Consider the following 20,351-nt stretch of genomic DNA (forward strand, 5'->3'; position numbering starts at 1 on the left):
TTATGTCTTCATGCCATATTTTGTGAATTGGTTTACAACGTTGGGCAAGAAATAAATCCCTATATTCCCCCAAACACACTCAATACTTGAACCAAAGAACTCTCACCGTTGAAGTCACACCATTAAACTCTTTATTCGTACTTTCTCAGCGCCTGACATCCGCCTAGATCTTCCTCCCGCCAACCAATGACAGCAGACAATGCCCACAGACGGACAGCGAATCCTTGCGATTGGCACAACGTGTGATTGTTCTGAAACCGCTCCAGCACAAGCTGGTTACTTCCAGAAGAGGATGTTCCAGAACATCAGCCAGCAGGGGTACACGAACAGGGCCAGCAGCGGGTACACGAGCGAGCCGTACAGCGCGTGGTCCAGAATGCCCTGCGAGATGACCGAGAGGAACAGCATCCAGCCCTCGTTGATGCTGACGGGCTCCTCGATGAGCTCCTGGTAGATGAAGACGCAGTAGAGGATGGTGAAGGCAGGACTGAGCAGCACCATCACCACAGCACTCAGAGCTCTACACACACCAAACACAGCATTAGAGGACAACAGGCACAGGACCAGGAACACAGGAAACACTCAATAGCACATTCGAGATGTAGAATTTGGTTATATCTTAACACGATATGCTTAAAACGGAGATGTTTTTCCTTTGAGTTTTCCGCGTACAGTGAATCCTCATTCACACGGATCCGCGATAACGGCTAAAAACGCTGTATTCTGCTGCCAGGCCACTAGATGGCGATGAAACACTATAGACTGAACACGTCATACGCATGAACATGACGTCATCGTCTTCACCATAGACAGTATAAGAAGTGGACAGAGCCATCTCATTGGAACTCAGTTGAGACAGTTGAAGCCCATTTTTAGCGATTTCTGAGCACTTCCGTTCCTGACGCGCAGACTCAAACCGACTCAAACTAAGCTTGATGACGTGAGCAACCTGTCTGACAGACGTTAATCTTCTAGTAGCTGTGCGTGAAAATTGCCAACGTTAATCTTGCAGAGACGGGGAACTTGAGCAAAGAGTTCTTTGGCGTGAGTGAGCAGGAGTAAGTATTCCGTTGCTTTTATGGACTCATTATCTATGGGCTTCTCCCTTGACGGGACGTCCCCCCGATTGCCTGCGAGCTTCTCCTCCTGTCTGTACGGTAATTTCTGTACAGCGCGACAGAGAGTCGAGTGGTTATGACGCAATCGTTAGCCTATTTTTACTAAATCTGTTTCTACGGGGCCATAATGTAACATAGAAGGTAATGGAGCCCTTTATACATTGTCGTGTTTCTTTAGAAATAAATAATGGACAAATGGAGTCTTTAAACGCCTCAGATGTAAAGTTATTCGCTGTCAAAGTGACGCCAAAATGAATGGGAGTCAATGGAAATGCTAACGCAAGTGAAGTTCTGCTACAAGATGGCGGCACCCGGCCAGCTTCAACTTCCGGTCGATGGATTACCCCCTTGGGCTCGTCACACTACAGACCTTATACGCCAGAGAAACGAGGGCGCAGCCATCTTTAGAATATTGTCTTTGAACGTCCGTTTTTGCGGTCGCTCTATGGCATCGCTGTCCAGGAGTAATTAGCTTTTGAAGTGGATTTACTTAATGTAAAAGTTAACGAAAGTTTTCACGAGGATTGTACTGTTTAAAGCAGATGTCTTAACAAATGTCAGTCGACCGGGAAGATTTTAAAACGAGCCGTTCATTCATAAATACGCAAGATCGCTGTGAAAATACAGACCGGAAGATAAAAGACAACGAGCGCAGCGCTGAAAAGGGGCGGGGCCACATAAGGTCTATAGACTGAACACGTGATACGCATGTGCATGACATCATCATCTTCACAGATTCACGTTTTTGTGGTTTACACGGAGACCGTTTTCAAAAACTTGCACTTTGAAACCCGTTTTAAAAACTTTGCGTTTTCAGGCTCCCAAAACAGTGTTGTCGTGTAAACGAACGGCCAAAACGCATTTAAAGTTTTACGCTTTTAGTAGACGGTGTCGTGTAAACAGCCTCTAAACTTGTAGAGTATTTTCAGCAGTTATCGGTATCGCTGACCACAGACTGATGAGGCAATGAAATCAACATGTAACGTTAATACTGCAGTCTGTGAGACTGACAGCTAGTGGTGGAAATCGGTACTGCAGTCCAAATTCAAGATATCGGAGAGAGTCGTTTCCCCGCCTCCTCAAACTCGACGCTCACACGGGTTGCAAGATTGAGACACGCAACAGGAACGAGCGCAATTGACAATGAAAGCCAAGGACACTTACAGACTAAGTTAATGAGTTGATTTATCCGCTCTCGTTCATAGAGATTTTCAGATGGATACCGAGGCTTTTTATGTTGGTTAGAATCTGCGATCTCTGACCCGGTTTGTTTGCTGGCTGCAATACGCTGTGTTTCTGCTGGCAACCCGGGGTGTGGAAATACTATTGGGTGAACTGGCAGTGAGCGAGATCACACAGACCAAATCAAAAACAGACTTTACGACACGGAACGCACATTTCAGAGTAACATAACGGGCTGTCGAAGAGTTTTTCAGAGAAACGAGTATGTGAACTCAGCATGTTTCCTAAATATCATTATGGTATTTGTATGCTTTACAATATTTAGACTTGCAAAAGTTTTGTGCAAATCTGTAAAGGAAACGCGCCTAGTGATAGACGACGCACGTTAAACTGGTTAAAACTGCTTATTTCTCTGGATTTAAACATTCTTAGAAACATTTGACAACACAACAAAATATATAACATTGTTCTAGGGGTTTTCAGATATTTTGATCCAAAAACTACTAGCCTAACTAATTAAACACAATCTGTTATAAGCCGTTTCATATACTCGCCTTCAATGCCGAATTTTACTTGCGTTTGGCGAGTGTTGATTTTAGGCTCTATATAACAAGGGAATGTTTTTCAATTTGATGTTCATTATAATGGCCAGTGGGTCTTAATCTAAGCAAAAAAAGATTTGCTTATACCGTCATTTCAACAAATTCCGTCAGATTTCACCTAAATTGCTTCAGATTATCTTCAGAGCATTCTTGACAAATATAAAAGAGTGTTTGCTGAAACTGTTTTGTACTTGGGCATGTGTGGCGTGATGCTGGCGGTGATGGGCACCAGTGTGACAGCCAAGATGAAGCCCAGAGAGAAGTTGATGAGGGCCGTGCAGCCCAACAGCGCTGCTAGATAGAGCAAAGCGGTCAGTTTCAGCACTTTCCAGCCCTGCTCGGTTCCCTCTCCAGACAACAACCTGTCAGACACAAGAAAACACACCATCAGGGTTGGGGAATAAACATCTGGCACAGTGGAGAGAGCATTAAGGCCCGGGTATACTTCATTTTCCGTGCTTCGCTCAGCTTTCAAAGTATACTCAACCGTGGATGGATGAGTTCAACACATGTGCAGTTATATTTATTTTCTGTACTCTACCAGACGCCAGCACTGAGTCACATCACTTACAGGACCGCAAGCATAGAAGAAGAAAAGTAGCGGATCCGCCATTACATCCAACGTTTAGAACAAGAACCGAAACAAAAACGATGGAGAATGATCCGCTGCTTTGTGTTGTTTTGTATAGAGAGAGAGCTGCTGTATGACAGGGTGTACAGCAAACAAGCTAAAATAACTCAGAACTAAGTTTTTATAAGCTACCGAACCGTAAAAACGAGCCTTTAAGGACACAAAAGTGGATACAGGCAGTAAGACGTGAAGCATCAGCAGGGAGAATAGGTTAATTGTGGGATCCTGACACTCAGTGTGCACTAAAAATACACCACACTTGCAGTAAACATTGTCACTGGTAGGTCAAACATCCAAATGTCAGTTTTATATATATTATATTTCTGTAAGCTAAGCTATCCTGTCGCCGATTACGATCCCCTCCAGGGTGCGTGAGTTAGTTCTCAGAGTAATATGACACGTTGCGCTCCACTTTAGTGTCCATAAACGCTCGGTTTTTGGGTCGACAGCTTATAAAAATTTAGTTCTGGGTTTTTTAGCTTGTTTGCTGTACACCCCGTCACACAGCAGCTTTTAGACATTTTGTTATAAGTAAGAAGAGACAAGGAGGCAGCTTCTCGCAATACAAAGTCAATGGAGAGGGTTGACGGTCGCTTTCAGATTATGCCGCTATATGTGAACGCTAAGCGCACCGGGACTACTTTTGAACCAAGCGAACTGAACTTCAAGTGTGAACACACCCTAAAACTTTACATTTAGGACTATATCTTGAGGAATTTGTATAAAACAGTTTGAAAACATGCTATCAAAACAGTGTCTATCACAAACGTAGTCTCAGACGTCACGAACCGTTGGCTGAACGTCTGATGCACACGGTACACTTTTCTGGAAACACTTCAGGAGTTTCGAAGGCGCGATCTGATTGGTTGAACTCTACAGGAAGTCCGGGAGACGTGCGTGTCGCGTTCTTTACCGGTCCGCCTGGAAACAAATGCTGTGACGCCAAAACCCCTCGTGGAAGAAGAAAGCCGTTGTGTTTACAACCGTGACAATGAGCGCTTACCAGGATCAACTAAACGCTGGATTTTCAAACGTATGTGAAGTTCACGGCTCCATTGTTGCAGGAAACTAGCACGACGTTCTTGAATGAATAATTTAAACATGATGCAGAACAAAACTAACTGTGATTGGCTGTTACATGTCAGTCAAACGTCCATCCATGTGGACCCTCCTGATGGCGGAAACTAGGTCACGCGGACAGTGCAGTGTACTTCGGGCTTTAAGAGGAGTCAGTGTGTGTACCGTTGTGTGTTGTGTGGCAGGGCTAGGCCTGCGGTATAGATGGCAATAGCAGTGAGCACCACAGCTTCGGTCTCAGACACAGGGAAGTGCTCGACAGCGATCTCCTGCAGATGAACAGGTAGCAGGTACAGCGCCACACCGGTCAGGTGACTTATCACCACTGGGGTCAACACTGACAACACGCCCGGACCCGGCGGCTAAAGAGAAACACAGGAAACAAGCGTCTCGCTACGAGCAACTGGGAATCCATCACTGACACATTAAACATTAAAAGTGAAAGTCAACACCCAGACAGTGACCGTGTCGGCCCAGATCCGGGATGTGTGGATCCACGTGTGCCAGATGTGGGCCGGATCTGGGCCGACTCTATGTTGCTGTTTTGGCATGTAACAATTGTAGTGAAGCAGAATGAGAAAAACTAAAAGCCGAGGCAGAATTGTATTCATCTGGAACTGACTGGATCGTGAAAAATGGAGCGAGACCTCAGTGTAAGAAACTTGACTGTAAACTCCTCACCGACCAGTGTTATTTTAGTTTTATTAAGATTTTGAATTAGTTTTTATTGTTACATTTTTAGCTTTCATGTTAATTTTAGTTTAATTCGTAGTAATTTCGTTATGAGCTTTTGTCATTTTATTCGTTTTTTTGTAATATTGCCATTTAGCTTTAATTTATTTTTATTTAATTTATTTCTATGTGATAAGTTTGAACTTGAACTCAGTTTATTGCCAAGACAACATTTCTAATTTTCGTTTAAAGTTTTAGAACTAATATTTATAATTTATTTTATATTGAATTTATATTTTATTTCAAAAAAGTTAACGATAATAACCGTGTCACCAACACATACTCCAATCCAAACCTTCTTTTTTCAAACGGTCATCATTATTTTTGTATTAATGCCATAGGCTTTATTACATAAACATTATACATTATTATTTACTGTGTAAGATCTTGGCAACGTTTTAGAAGAGCATCATATGTAATGTATAAAAATAATGTAGACTGGATTTTTGTATTCTCTCATGTTGTACTTCTAGAGACTGATGCATTTACAATTAATACAGATTTGTGCAAATAATATCTCATGTATAGCCTGAGTTATTTCAGCAATGCGTGATTCTCAAGCCCAAAAGACAGAAGAGACCTACTGTACTGAAGTGATCAACAAGAGGAGATATTATTCAGTTTGTCTACAAATATGAAAGATTGCAGACGCTAAAAACAAGATTTCATCAAGATTTTGAGAAGTCATATTCGTATGATATAGATGCTTTCTTGTTATTGATGATGAATAGATGAATGAACTTTACAGTTATTGAACCAAACTGAATCAACACTGATTTCACCAGAATAATGACTATTTACTATTGTCTTTTAGAGTTTGCATCACTAATTGTTTTCCTCTTTAACACTGTAAAGCTGCATCTGTATTGTATAAAGTGCCATATAAATAAAGGTGACTTAACTTGTAATTTTACTTTCTTTGCTTAGACTTTCGAGAAGTTAAGAGAGTGCAGAAACTTATCCCACTGTCCTCATCAACATATTTGTCAATTATCAACATTTAAATTCTATTAATTTCTTTAGGTGTAAAACTAAGTGGGAAACAAATGACTCTGTGTACCTTAAAATAACAGGAGACTTACTCGCTCTGCTTCACTGACTCCATCGACCGCGGCCAGATCCGGCGTTCCCAGATGAACCCAGAGATCCAGCGCCTGAGGGCAAGTTAAGGATTCGCACAAACACATCATCCTATTCTGGTGAAAAATAGTGTTCGGTCCTGAATTATGCCCCATTGGCTTTGTTCAGAAAAAAATCTTAAAAAGTTGCACCACAATAATTATCACACAAGCAAATTTCCAAAGGTCCCTTGTGTAATTGTTAATAGTGTAGAGGATCATGAAGCCGGCTCACACTGAAGTCCATTACAAACCAGGCAGCTATTGTCAACATGGCGAATCCGCGGGACCAACGTTCGCCCTCGCCCAATCATGTTGATTCCTATTGAACTGACTAGACAAAATACAAAACCAAAATGCTGGATTTTGGTCAGCATAGATAATTCTGAATGGCTTCTAATAGAGAAAATTTAATTATATCCGCACTGATTTGATTGAACTGTACATTCAATTCAATGATTCGTTCATCATAATTGCTCAATGTTTGTTTACATGGCCATTTATCAGTAAGAGTTTCTTGCCTTCCTCGTGTTCATTTAGTGGAGTCTTCGAAAAGTAGAAAACAGGCCGTTTTTCCTGTATTTGAGAGGCTTTTTACATGACACCGTGCAAAGTGCGCGTTTTTGAAAACGGTCTCCGTGAAAACAACAAAACCGTGAATGTCATCGTGAAAGACGATGACGTCATACACATGCGTATGACGTGTTCAGTCTACAGTGTTTCATCGCCATCTAGTGGCCCGGCAGCAGAATACAGCGTTTTTTTGTCAGATCCGTGTGAATGAGGATTGTTTTGACAATGGTGTCATATGAAACAATGTGCTCTATACACAAACAACACCAGACATAGAACAGAGCAAACCGAGGGCAATAATTACACAGCAAACTGATGAACCAAACAAGGAGCAGGTGACGGAAATCAATCAAACAATGAGTAACTATGACAACGAGCATAGAACATATTTAGAAACCAAGACAACTGAAAGGAAACACAGAAAACAATATGAGTAAAACTAAAGGGCTGTTCACACGACACGGTTTTCATGCTAAAAACTAGGGATGTCCCGATCCGATCACGCGATTGGAAATTGGGCCCGATCACGTGGTTTCAGACTCGATATATGTAAATTAGGGGTGTAACGGTATTCGTAATAATTGAACCGTTTTGGTACGAGGCTTCCGGTTCGGTACGCATACAAACCAAACGATTCCTTGGACCATTTTTCCTGCAGACAAAATCCGCGCTGGCGCGATCACCACAACGTTGCGCATCATCAAATGGCAAACGTAATGAAAGCGGAACGAAGCTGCGCTAGTCATCATATTGTGCTTAACGGACCATTTATCAGTTCGGACCAGCAGCATCTGTGCAGCGCGAGATCAAGCGACACTGCTAAGAGATCCAGTGAAGAAAACATTTGAATCCGCCACTGAAGTAATAACATCGCTGCGAGATTTAGTGAGAAGCGTTCACATTTCTCCGTTATTAACCGTAGATCTCTATTAGATCAAACAGCGCTGACGTGGACACCAGGAGGAACATTGTGAACATGGATTTAATGTTGCACATCAAAACTCAAATATTATATAAATATATATTTAATTATATTTAATTAATGATTACCAAAACATTATTTGTTCATCCTTCAAAGATTACCCACATTTTTAAACCTGAAAGTTTCAAGATGTAGGAAAACTCAAACTTATTTAAAAATAGTTTTCTTTTAATAAATAGGAAATTTCTCTTGCATTTCTTTCTTTTTGCTGTATCGTATCGAACAGAACCGCACATTTTGTGAACTGTTACACCCTTAATGTATATATATATATATATATATACACTCACCGGCCACTTTATTAGGTACCCCATGCTAGTAACGGGTTGGACCCCCTTTTGCCTTCAGAACTGCCTCAATTCTTCGTGGCATAGATTCAACAAGGTGCTGGAAGCATTCCTCAGGGAGTTTGGTCCATATTGACATGATGGCATCACACAGTTGCCGCAGATTTGTCGGCTGCACATCCATGATGCGAATCTCCCGTTCCACCACATCCCAAAGATGCTCTATTGGATTGAGATCTGGTGACTGTGGAGGCCATTTGAGTACAGCGAACTCATTGTCATGTTCAAGAAACCAGTCTGAGATGATTCCAGCTTTATGACATGGCGCATTATCCTGCTGGAAGTAGCCATCAGAGGATGGGTACATGGTGGCCATAAAGGGATGGACATGGTCAGAAACAATGCTCAGGTAGGCCGTGGCATTTAAACGATGCCCAATTGGCACTAAGGGGCCTAAAGTGTGCCAAAAAAACATCCCCCACACCATTACACCACCACCACCAGCCTGCACAGTGGTAACAAGGCATGATGGATTCATGTTCTCATTCTGTTTATGCTAAATTCTGACTCTACCATCTGAATGTCTCAACAGAAATCGAGACTCATCAGACCAGGCAACATTTTTCCAGTCTTCAACTGTCCAATTTTGATGAGCTCTTGCAAATTGTAGCCTCTTTTTCCTATTTGTAGTGGAGATGAGTGGTACCCGGTGGGGTCTTCTGCTGTTGTAGCCCATCCGCCTCAAGGTTGTGTGTGTTGTGGCTTCACAAATGCTTTGCTGCATACCTCGGTTGTAACGAGTGGTTATTTCAGTCAAAGTTGCTCTTCTATCAGCTTGAATCAGTCGGCCCATTCTCCTCTGACCTCTGGCATCAACAAGGCATTTACGCCCACAGAACTGCCGCTCACTGGATGTTTTTTCTTTTTCGGACCATTCTCTGTAAACCCTAGAGATGGTTGTGCGTGAAAATCCCAGTAGATTAGCAGTTTCTGAAATACTCAGACCAGCCCTTCTGGCACCAACAATCATGCCACGTTCAAAGTCACTCAAATCAACTTTCTTCCCCATACTGATGCTCGGTTTGAACTGCAGGAGATTGTCTTGACCATGTCTACATGCCTAAATGCACTGAGTTGCCGCCATGTGATTGGCTGCTTAGAAATTAAGTGTTAACGAGCAGTTGGACAGGTGTACCTAATAAAGTGGCCGGTGAGTGTATATTCTCATTATTTTTTTTATACACTTTTAAAACATTTTTATTTTTTGTTTACATGCCTGCTGGGTATTTTAAGTTGAGGTGCTATTTGTTTTTATATTAGACTTTTTCTATATTAACTGTTGCACTAAAGTCCAAAAGTGAAGATTTTATTACTTGATTGTTCAAGCTGTTTGTTAACAGAGTTGTTGAATGTTAAAATAAGGTGAATTAAATAAAAAATAAGGAACATCCTGGATCTGTTTTTTCTCTCTTCTTTATTCTTTTTTTATGTATTATATAAGTATCGGATCGGGACTCGGTATCGGTAGATACTCAAAATCAAATGACTCGGACTCGAGGGCAAAAAAACCTGATCGGGACATCCCTACTAAAAACGTAAAACTTTTTATGTGTTTTGGCCGTTCGTTTACACGACAACGCCGTTTTGGGAGCCTGAAAACGCAAACTTTTGAAAACGGGTTTCAAAGTGCAATTTTTTGAAAATGGTCTCCGTGTGAACAGCAAAATCGTGAATCTCTGTAGACGATGACGTCATGCACATGCGTATGACGTGTTCAGTCTATAGTGTTTCATCGCCATCTATTGTCCGGGCAGCAGAATACAGCGTTTTTAGCCCTTTTTGACAATGGTGTCGTCTCTACGTGGAAAACTCAAAGGAAAAACTTATCCGTTTTAAGCATATCGTTGTCGTGTAAAAGTACCCTTAGTTGCTGCTGTCGAAGGGATTTAAGGCTGTTTGGCGTTTAAGGCTGTTTTGGTTATTCATCATAATAACTGGACCCAGACCTTACAGACGGTTAAAAGCAAGCACACAGACTTAAAAAAAGGATACTCGAAGCAGTAAGATGACAGCCAGGAGGCCAAACGCCGGCATATAGTAGCCAATGGACACAAACCGAGAGAGAGAAGGCAAGAGGTAGAAGAAATATGACTGATGAAGACGCTCCAGGAGATTGTTCAGTTTACGGGCCATTCCCTCCAACAATCTGAGGAGGTGAAAGAGAAGAACAACAGATCAGGATGGATGGTCAATTTATCTGATTTCCCCAATACTGGCTTCAACCCTGATCCTAAAGTAAGAACAATTGCCATAAAACCGTGTTTGACTGCTTAGCATGGGCCATGGCTCTCAAAGGTAAAACGGTTGTGACATCAATAGAGGGAATGCATTTACGTCACTTCCCCGCCGGAACACGCCCCCCTCAGCCGGACTGAGTGGCAGAAGAGCTGCTGCGTGACTGGAGTTAATAGGGGAAACTGCATTAACGCGAGTAAAACAAACTATTATCAGTTTAAACTAAAAGTTGGACTCGATATAGTGTTCCTTACAACTTATCAAAGATCCAGTGATCCATGGATATTGACATGCAGCCAGGAATCGTGTTTCCTGACATTTATATGTGCCTGATTTCGACGCCGGGGAAATAAATGAAGACATTTTGCCTGTAAACGTTTTATATAAATACAATATAGATAGGTCTAAATCCGTGTGATCACTTACATTAATGTTATACTGTATATCATCATATCGTCCAGCCCTAAAACTTGTATAGTTTTTTGTCAGTGTTTATTTAAAAACATCCAATTATGCAGAATATAGTCTGTTCTGTAGCTTTTTGCAGTCTGTAAAAATATACAGTACCTCAGATTTCTGGTCAAATCTAGTTGTACAGTCAATCGCAAAGCTCTTTCCCGTTTTAGATGTGTTTTGTGTGATTTTCACGGCATTCACGCTGAAAACAAATGCTGCTGCTCAGTCTTTTTGCCACTTGTGGGCGTGACCGCATTCACTCCGGCCGACGGTGACGTCATGCGCATACCCTCTATTGCGAATTTCTTGTGTAATACAAACTAGGGGTGTGCAATTCAAATATTTGATCTGTAATTATTAGTCGTCATTATTCGACTTATATGAGCCCGAATTTCCCAACCTGCCAATGGTGGTGGCATCCATCTTGTAGTGTCTGAAACTGTTGATGCCCCGGATAGAGGCGGCTTCGATGTGGTATCGCAGGAAGAGGCCGTGATCGCCCCACGAGCGTCCACACGCCTGCTTCAGCACCATCAGCATCATGGTCTGAGCCGCGTGCGTGTAGCCCTCCGCCGTGTCCCAGTCGTTCCTCTGGAGCTGTGGAGACACGAGCAACAGCGATCCTGACGTGTTCAGCAATATGTGTTATGTTGTGTGTTTTTACACGAGATTAACATAGGCAGAGTGATTTTTGTAGAGTAGAGCCTGTGGTCGGGTTAAAGATGGGCTGTAAAACCTTAACCGTTTCAGGGCAGTGTATAGTGATAAGGTGCGTCCCAAATCACATACCTGTTCACTATTCTACGCCATTTTATAGTATAAATAGTGCGAGTGGTGCGTTCAAATCCCAAAAGAAAAAGTGCTCTTTAAATACCCGGATGATGCACTTATTTAACCGGAAAAAAAACGACGTGTGGAACATTAGACACAGTCACAGCTTTAATTACGTATGGAGGGGGAGGGGCATCAGACTCCGATGTTGAAAGACAAAATAAACGTATAAAGTTCATACACTACACGGTTGAGTACATAGTGTATTAGCATATACAAGCGTCCTATTGCTAGCTAACCGTTTACAACACATATAACTAGGGATGCACGATATTTCGGCCACCATATTGTTATCGGCTGATATATGTTCATCTTTAATGTTATATTTATGGGCCTGATCAAATTTGGCCGATATATTAAAGATAAATAATGTATTATTTCCTCCAGCTGAGACACTTCAGATGCGCACTGTTCAACATGATGGGTTTAAATTGGTTGAAATATGATTGAAATCACTTCAAAAAAGAAAATACAGTTAAGGGAAACATTTGCTGTCATATAGGGTACATACACTTATGAGAACATCATTATAATTGTGTGTTTGGGACACGGCTTCTACTGTTTATAGCCTCCAACACGCAGCGTTTCTGTAACTCTCCAAAGCACGTGGATATGAGGCACACGATTGCTAAGCATCTAGCCTTAACATTGTAACGCCACATCCTTAATTATGAATATAAGTTCTATCTAACATAGTGACAGTGTAATGGAAGACGTGGGCTTCCCCAGTGTGTCCCACCTTCCCCTGGATGGTGCAGAGCACTCCCAGCTTCTGGCAGAAGGCGTAGAAGAGGTTGGCCAGGTCCAGGTTGGGCAGCTGCCCGTTGAGCCCCTCCAGGACCAGGTCCAGGCTGGTGATGACGTCACTGCTGAGCTCCAGCGAGAGGGCGGCTTGAATCGACCCGGCGCGGCCCTGCAGGGGCGAGTACTCCATCCCTGAAGCAGAGAGAGAGCCGGGACAATGACCACAGACACAGCGGCCGATTCACTCCTTGAAACGGCTAGAATGAGTGCAACTGTGAGATTAGTAGGGGTGAGACAAGATCTCGCGAGACCAAACGCGACGAGAGTGAAAAGCTGATTCGCGATATCGCCATGACGGAGCGCGAGGGTGAAATTAGCATCGATTATGCCACCGCTACATTCACATTACACTGACGCTTTGATTACAAATAAAGACCATTGTAAACTATGGTAAACATCTGCTCTGCTCATCCAGCATGAGCTGGAGTCGCACACAGCGCAGCAGGAACCACAGGTCACCGATCGCATCGAGTACCTGCAATCGCGAATCCGAAAGTGAAAGTAAAACTGATGCGCGCAAAATTATGCTGCATGCAATAGCCTATCTCTGGACTGTGTGCTTGTGGATCTGGTCTCTGTTTGCACTTTCTGAGAGAGTACTTATGGTTTTTATGGATTATGGTTGCACTATAATATTTATACCCTAGCGCGTCTACTCGTCGACATCGGCTGTGTCTATACTCCTGCGAGTCTCCAGTCGACTACAGTTCCCTACCTATACTCAAACTTACTTGCTTACTAACTCACTTGCTTCCCTAAACTGTCCTACGGCGCAGCAGTAATAACAGACAGATCTCAGCAGACGTCCTCCAAATGCTTTAAGGCCAGGAGATCTTCCCGAGCAGTTCTCAGGAAATCTCCCAAAAAGAAACAAGGCCGGTGGATCTCAGACAAAACTAGGGCTGGGCAAAAAAAATCGATTTTTCGATTAATCATTTTTTTAAATGTGGTCGATTCAAAATCGATTCTCAATGGCCACGAATCGATTTTTTCCATATTCAGGGCTCGCGGTGCTGCGTCTTCTCACTCTGCACAAGGCAAGCGTCAAGCGCTGCAGGCGTCGATACACACTCGTGTTTAGGAGTCGGGACATGATTCACTTGCACAATCGGGCCAGCAGTGCATCGTAACTAACGTATCATTTTCACGTCTTTTTTAAGTTTTACCAGTTTAAACATTCAAGCAATTTTAAACTATCCTGTGCTCGCGCACTCGCGAGTGTTTTTCACTGCGTGCTCATACAGTAAAGCCTAAATCCGCCTCACAAACAGCTCGCCAGTAACAAAAGTTATTTTTCGTGGATTATATCGCTTTAACAGTTAAAAACACACAAAATGATGTCAAAACTCTGGTCTTGGTGAGTAACCTCGTAAAGACAGTCGGTTATGTCTTAAATATGCATAAGACGCGTGTGACAGACAGTATAATGAAACAGTTATGGATCCGTACACTAGTTCTTAAAGTGAACGCAGCCATATGTGTCTGTCATTAATTTTGTTGTCAAAACAACATAATATAGCATTAATTGTAAGGAATCAGCATTAACAGCCTATGTATTTAATTCAGTCAGGACTAAAAGAGTATCCAGTGTTGTTTTACATTGGATTACTTTATTCAGTTTCTGTAGTATTTCTGACCTACCCAAAAACTTTTCTTTTTATGTCTCTTTATTTGTGTCTTTATTCTATTGTATTTATTTGTGCTACTTTTTTCAATTTAATTCAAAGATTGAAATCAAGCTTCCATGTGTTGCATAAACTCTTAACAAAAAAATTACCCCATTGTAAAAACAAACATTTAGGTGAGATCAATGTAATAATAAATTGTCTAAAAAATGATAACTGATATTTAGACTGAGATTTGTATTACATCTATATTCATTATAGTCTAATCGAGAATCGAAATCGAATCGAAAATCGAATCGAACTGTGAGCTTGTGAATCGAAATCGAATCGAATTTGAACATCTGAATCGATACCCAGCCCTAGACAAAACCCATTGAGAATCCCTCCAGTAAACATGAACACAACAGTTTTTTTAGAATAGGGGTATGGCAAAATGACACACCTTGATTGGCTCTTCATAGACAAGCCCTCTTGTAACCAGGTAACCAAAAGGTTTCAAGGTTGGACATCGGTCTAGTTACATTTCCCATATTTGTAATTTTTACAACCAAAGTCATGAGTTTTCACTAGTTTCGAAAACTACATTTTGTTCAAATGTTAGGATGCCTAAAAGGGAAGTAAGGTAAGATTTGGTCATAATATTATACCCAAAGGGGAAGTAGGGTGAAAGTTTATCATAAGGTTAGATCATCTAAAGGTCAGATTTTTAGAGTCAGAAACAATATTAGTTCTGAAGATAGTTTACTATCTTATCTATTAAACATCCTCCATAAGACTCATGTTAAATCATACAGGAGAAAAGCCAGTCAGTAGGGTTTGTGGCAAAGCCTTTTACAGTGCTTGTATATTGTTGTCTTTCAATGCATTTGATAATTCTGAACTGAAATGAGCAGGGCCGTAGCTAGAGGATTCGGGGCCCCCTGAAAAAATATTGACGTGGGCCCCCACCACCCTCCACCAATATCATATACTGTACAATAGATGAACATGGAGGCCCACATAACAGAAGATGGTGATGTTGTTGTAAAACCTTTATTTTAAAAGTTAAATGTTTATATAAAAATTACAACTAATAAAAACTAACAAAAAAGCAAGAAATTGTTAAATAATAATAAAACCAATTTTTAAAAAGTAATAATTTTTTCCCCATCAGTCTGTTATAATTCATAAATCAAAAAGTAAACATTTAAAAAATTGACAAGAATGCAGTCTAATTAAAAAAATAAAAGCATTCATTGTCTTATTTTTTAATAAAGATAATATGGAACTGGTAATATTATTAAATAAAGCGAATACATTTATTCATCCAAGTGCAGTGTGTTGTATTCGTGTTTTCTCGATGTTTTAAATATCATCACCCGGCAGGTCAGATGCATAATGCAATGCGTCGTGACTCGTGTAATTTTTTTTAAAACTCTAGTTACAATAGTGTAAAAAGACAGGAATTTAGACCAGGTAATCATTCGGTCGATTGTGGCGCGCACCGATAATAAAAAATGGCTGTACACGGCAGACTTTAGACACAAGTTTTCTAATTCCCAGCGAAATAACAATATAAAACCGGTCTTTAAGAACGTCTTGATCGACTGGGATACAACCACTCTCCTTGCCTCCCTCTCCGTCCTTTCCTGGCATTTCTGGTTCCCTGATTTATGTTTTCTTTTCCCCAACATTTTTCAGTCAGTCAGTCTCCTGCTCTTCCACCAAGTTCATCGTTAACTTCAGGCTGCCGCCTCAACTCTGATTGGTTCTGTTCACGAGCTGGGGCGGGACTTACAATTTTATTGGGTCCATCTGATGTTTGTCACTGACTCTGACTGAATAATTAATACATACTTTAGGTCGGACTAAACCATTTTTATGGAGGTAAGAGAAGCAGATATTTGGAAAAATATTTACCCAAATTGCACGTTTTTGTGGTTTTCATTTAAATCTCAGGCATACAACTAATATAAAAATTAGAATTATTCATACTACAGGGGCCTAAATAGTATAACTGCTGGATTTTGGGGGGCCCCCTGGGCAGCGGGGGCCCCTATAATTGTCACCACCTTTCACCCCACTAGCGACGGCCCTGGAAATGACATTCATTACACGATTATTAGTTAAAAAATTTCAAAATCCACATGCAGACAATTCCAGTTATGAATTTTGTCATTGAGGATTTCTATAATTCTGTGCAAAAATCTCGTCTCGTTCTCATGAGGATAAGCGTTTCGTCACACCCCTATAAAAGAGGTAATGTTTCATGAGATGAAGCCTGTGTCTGTGCACACCTGTAATGTTGGTGTGGTGGTATCCCTCCAGCCAGGCCTGCATGCCGATCAGATCGTGCTCGTTCACCAGGAAGATGATGTCTTTGGCCCAGTAAACCTGGTCTTTGGGGAAGAAGTGGATCAGTCAATTATTTAAAAAAGAAGATCAATCTCGTCATTGCAGAACATTGTGATTTTAACAGGGGGTGTTACACCTAAAGCAAACTTACTTCTAGTCTAAATCTCTCTCTCAGAATTCACTTCCATCTAGGGAAAACCAACCATATATATAGGCAAAAAAAAGTCCTAGAACGGTTGCCCAATCAAAGCTTATTAATCCTATTATTAATCATGCTGAACTGTAATTATTGTAGATATTTTGACAATTTTTAGTTTATCAATGCAAACGCAACATTATTTTGCAGGGCTTTGCCACTTAGTGGCACAATCACAAACATAAATAGGAACCACAATTATTTATAATTTTCTTGATTTATTTTTTGCAGAACAAGTGCGGGGAGATTTTTGGAGACCGTATTTACCAAAAACATCAAACTTTGAATTCCCCAGTAAATGGCCTAATTCCTTTATATTATATCTTGAACAAAATGCCCTATTTTCTAAATACTGTGTAAGAAGTGATTCATGTAAAAACTGGTGCCAATCAAACACCAGGTGGTGCAATAAATCTGATAAACACACCATTCTCAAAGTTAAGCACATGTTTCAGTGTCTCTTTTTTAATGCATCACAGAAATGTGGATATTTTAGGGCCGATCGCAGTCGTTTTATTCTTGACAGTCTACGTCTAAAACTAAAAGCTTTTAATATATTGATGCTTTTCATTAGATTAAGGGAAACATGTGCAGTCAGTCAGTCAGAAATCAGAGCTTTCTCAACTAAAATACTATATAATACTACATCATGCACATTATCTACTACTCGATGTGTATTTAAATGTTATAAACCTTGTACAATATGATACATTTCTCCGTCTCACTCTCTCGAAGAGCCGACATTTATGTATCCTTTTTTAACTGTTCAGATTTGCATTTACATGTATAGTAAAGATGGTTTTAGCTGAATATGTCCATGTTCTCTGATCAGCTATTGTACATCAAGTCCTCTTATTTAAGGCGGTAATTCAAAGTTCCAATTAAAAGGAAAGATTTTGATCCCCTTTTTATATAACATTTCATATTATTGTTTAAATTAGAAGATATTTAAAGAAATATAATAATTTAAAAATGTTATTTATTATTTTATTTAGTTATTAAAGGCATACTTGTTAAATGTAAACTATGGAGGGAAGAGGATTACATTTACAACTGGTTTCTCATGTAATTCGATGGGCTTTCGTCTTAAGCCCCGCCCACTTCCGGCTGCGCCCGAATACACATACAGGCCCCGCCCACTTTCCCAGCGGCATTGAGATCAGCACAGACACTCAGGCTCTGTTTACAGCTGGTGTTAGGATGCGTTTCAGTCAATCGGATCACTAGTGGACGACACTAAACACAGCTGTAAACGGGGTTTACATGTTTTGAGCTTGTCCACTTCCGACCCAAGTTTGGTTTGAAGATGAAAAACGTCCCAAACACAATGTTTCTCACCATTCCTGATCTCTAACACACACTCACAGCGTTCGGCTGGTCTTGAGACTATCAGAGCAGAAACTAAAGCTGAAGCTCTGTGTGTGTTTCTGTCGTCTACGGTCGTGTTCATGTGTGAATTGTCGAGCTTATTTCGTCCATTAGACTGATAAATCTGAAGAAACCCACACATTTACCCGCCAATAGACCCTCCCCTCGAAGAAATCAGGAGAGAAGTGGGTGAAAGTGGACAAAAGAGATGGATTTAAACACCAGGTGTGAACGGGAACGTGTCTCTCGTCTACTTGTGATCCGATCCACCAAAACGCATCTAAATAGCGAGTGTAACCAGGGCCTGAGATATCTCCCAGTGTGAGCGGTGTCTTACTCCTGAAGTACTGCGCGAGCGCCAGCAGGAGGCCGACCGCCTGGTTGTTGCTGTGTCCGGGACTGCAGGGGGCGCTGATGACGAGCGCCTCTGTGCGAGGAGCTCGAGGAGCGCGCAGGATCCCGTACACATTCGTGCCTCGAACCATCTGGACAAAACACACAGGAAAACAGCTTATATTCCCTTATACCTCATTACTGAATCATTCGTGTGACTCTAAACATGAAAGCAATGCCAGTCTTGCCTTTTGTTATGTAAAAAAAAACAAAAGTAACAAAATTATTGGTAACACTTTATATTAATGTGTCCTTGTTAAAAACGTTACATGTAATTGCTATAGTAATAACTATAACCCAGGCATAATTACATGCAACTAACTCTATAGGAAGTACATGGATTTAATTATTATTACTCAGTTCTTACATCTATAATTACACTGTAACAGGGACACATTAAAAGAAATGTAACCGAATTATTTAATGCATAATATTCCCCAAATAAACCCCAGCTTAGAGTCAGTACAGGTATTTTGCATGATTTAGGGTTAAGCCCGTGATAGACTCACATATCTTTCCTTGTTCTCGTCGGGGAACGGCAGCTTGCGGGAGAAGCTCTGGGTGAACACCTCCAGTCCTCGAGCCTGCATCGTCTTCACTAACCAGTCCACCGGCATCCCTCTGCACACACACACACACACCAGTTACGCCCACTCACTACACACACATCGGCTCATTTAGAGTCCGCGTCAAATCAACAATGGTCAGTTCTTGCTCTGAAACTCTGCAACCTTTTACAGTCACAAACAGCACTATTACACACTGCACGAAAGGAGACATCCAAAAAAGCATAATTATACAGCAAGCACTGGTGTTGCTCAGACACTGCGATGGTCTCCATGATCGACTCACCCTGCCTTCCTCTTGTGAGCGCCGAACTCCTTGGCAGTGGCCAGCGCTCGCTCCCCAGCGGAGAAGCGCTCCTCCACCATGGTGGAGCCCATGGCGTTCTCCGACATGTACGTGCGCAGCGTGAAGGGCTCGAACGCCAGGCCCATGAACCACACTATGGCCGCCAGGTAGCACACCATACTGAATAAACACAGCGAAGAGAACCACATGTGGGACAGGAAGTGATGACATAGCATTTCAAAGGCAAATCAACACAGAAACTCAATGAAACAAGAATTTTACTTTCGTAATACCATATTATACATTCGTCTGGCTGGCAGACACGTACCATATGGGTGTGTTGAGGCGGGTCAAGAGGTTGGTCAGGGCTTTTCTGCGATTCGGGTCAGACAACAGACCCATGGTGATGATCTACTGCTCTGCTTCAATACACACCTAATGAATGCGAAACAAATATCTCCATCTTAAAGAATATGGAAACACAGTATAATAGCCTTTACAGTGTCTTCAACAGAAGGTGTTTATTCACCTTTATTGCCCAGGAAATAAAAGACATCTTCGCATGGCAATGTTTTATAGCAAACAATATGTTGAAATAGGACATTTAGTTTAAAGGACAGAATTCATTAAGGTGTTTAAAACCATTATATTTCCACGTGTTTAAAACCAACACACAAAACCACTGAGGGGAAAACAAGCAATTTGACTCGAAAAGCTGCAGTCCAATGTTTCCACATAGTGAACCAATGCTTTAAAGAAAGAAAAACACACATTAATAATAATAATAATAATCGTGTTCTGCAGATTTGATTCATATGGTCTCAGTTTCAGGAGTTACAGCTCTGTAACTGACCCATATGTCCGTGTAATGCTTACAATAATGTTTTTGATTGAA

The 20,351-nt window shown here is 41.3% G+C and overlaps 1 protein-coding gene across 1 annotated transcript; it reads right to left on the minus strand.

Annotated features, from left to right (window-relative positions):
• Positions 1 to 204: 204 nt before the first annotated feature.
• On the minus strand, positions 205 to 19,907 carry gpaa1 (glycosylphosphatidylinositol anchor attachment 1). The gene is made up of 12 exons (XM_056265813.1): positions 19,785 to 19,907; positions 19,457 to 19,636; positions 19,114 to 19,225; positions 18,549 to 18,696; positions 16,590 to 16,691; positions 12,624 to 12,820; positions 11,454 to 11,650; positions 10,355 to 10,508; positions 6,425 to 6,496; positions 4,776 to 4,972; positions 3,094 to 3,264; positions 205 to 520 (listed from the first exon to the last, which is right to left on the minus strand). Exons 1-12 carry the CDS (start codon positions 19,856 to 19,858, stop codon positions 277 to 279), a joined length of 1,848 nt encoding a protein of 615 aa, XP_056121788.1. The 5' UTR covers positions 19,859 to 19,907; the 3' UTR covers positions 205 to 276.
• Between the last annotated feature and the right edge of the window lie 444 nt (positions 19,908 to 20,351).

The sequence above is a fragment of the Rhinichthys klamathensis genome, unplaced genomic scaffold, assembly GCF_029890125.1.
Source record: "Rhinichthys klamathensis goyatoka isolate OS25496 unplaced genomic scaffold, OSU_Roscu_1.1 h1tg000011l_1, whole genome shotgun sequence".
Lineage (NCBI taxonomy): Eukaryota > Metazoa > Chordata > Actinopteri > Cypriniformes > Leuciscidae > Rhinichthys > Rhinichthys klamathensis.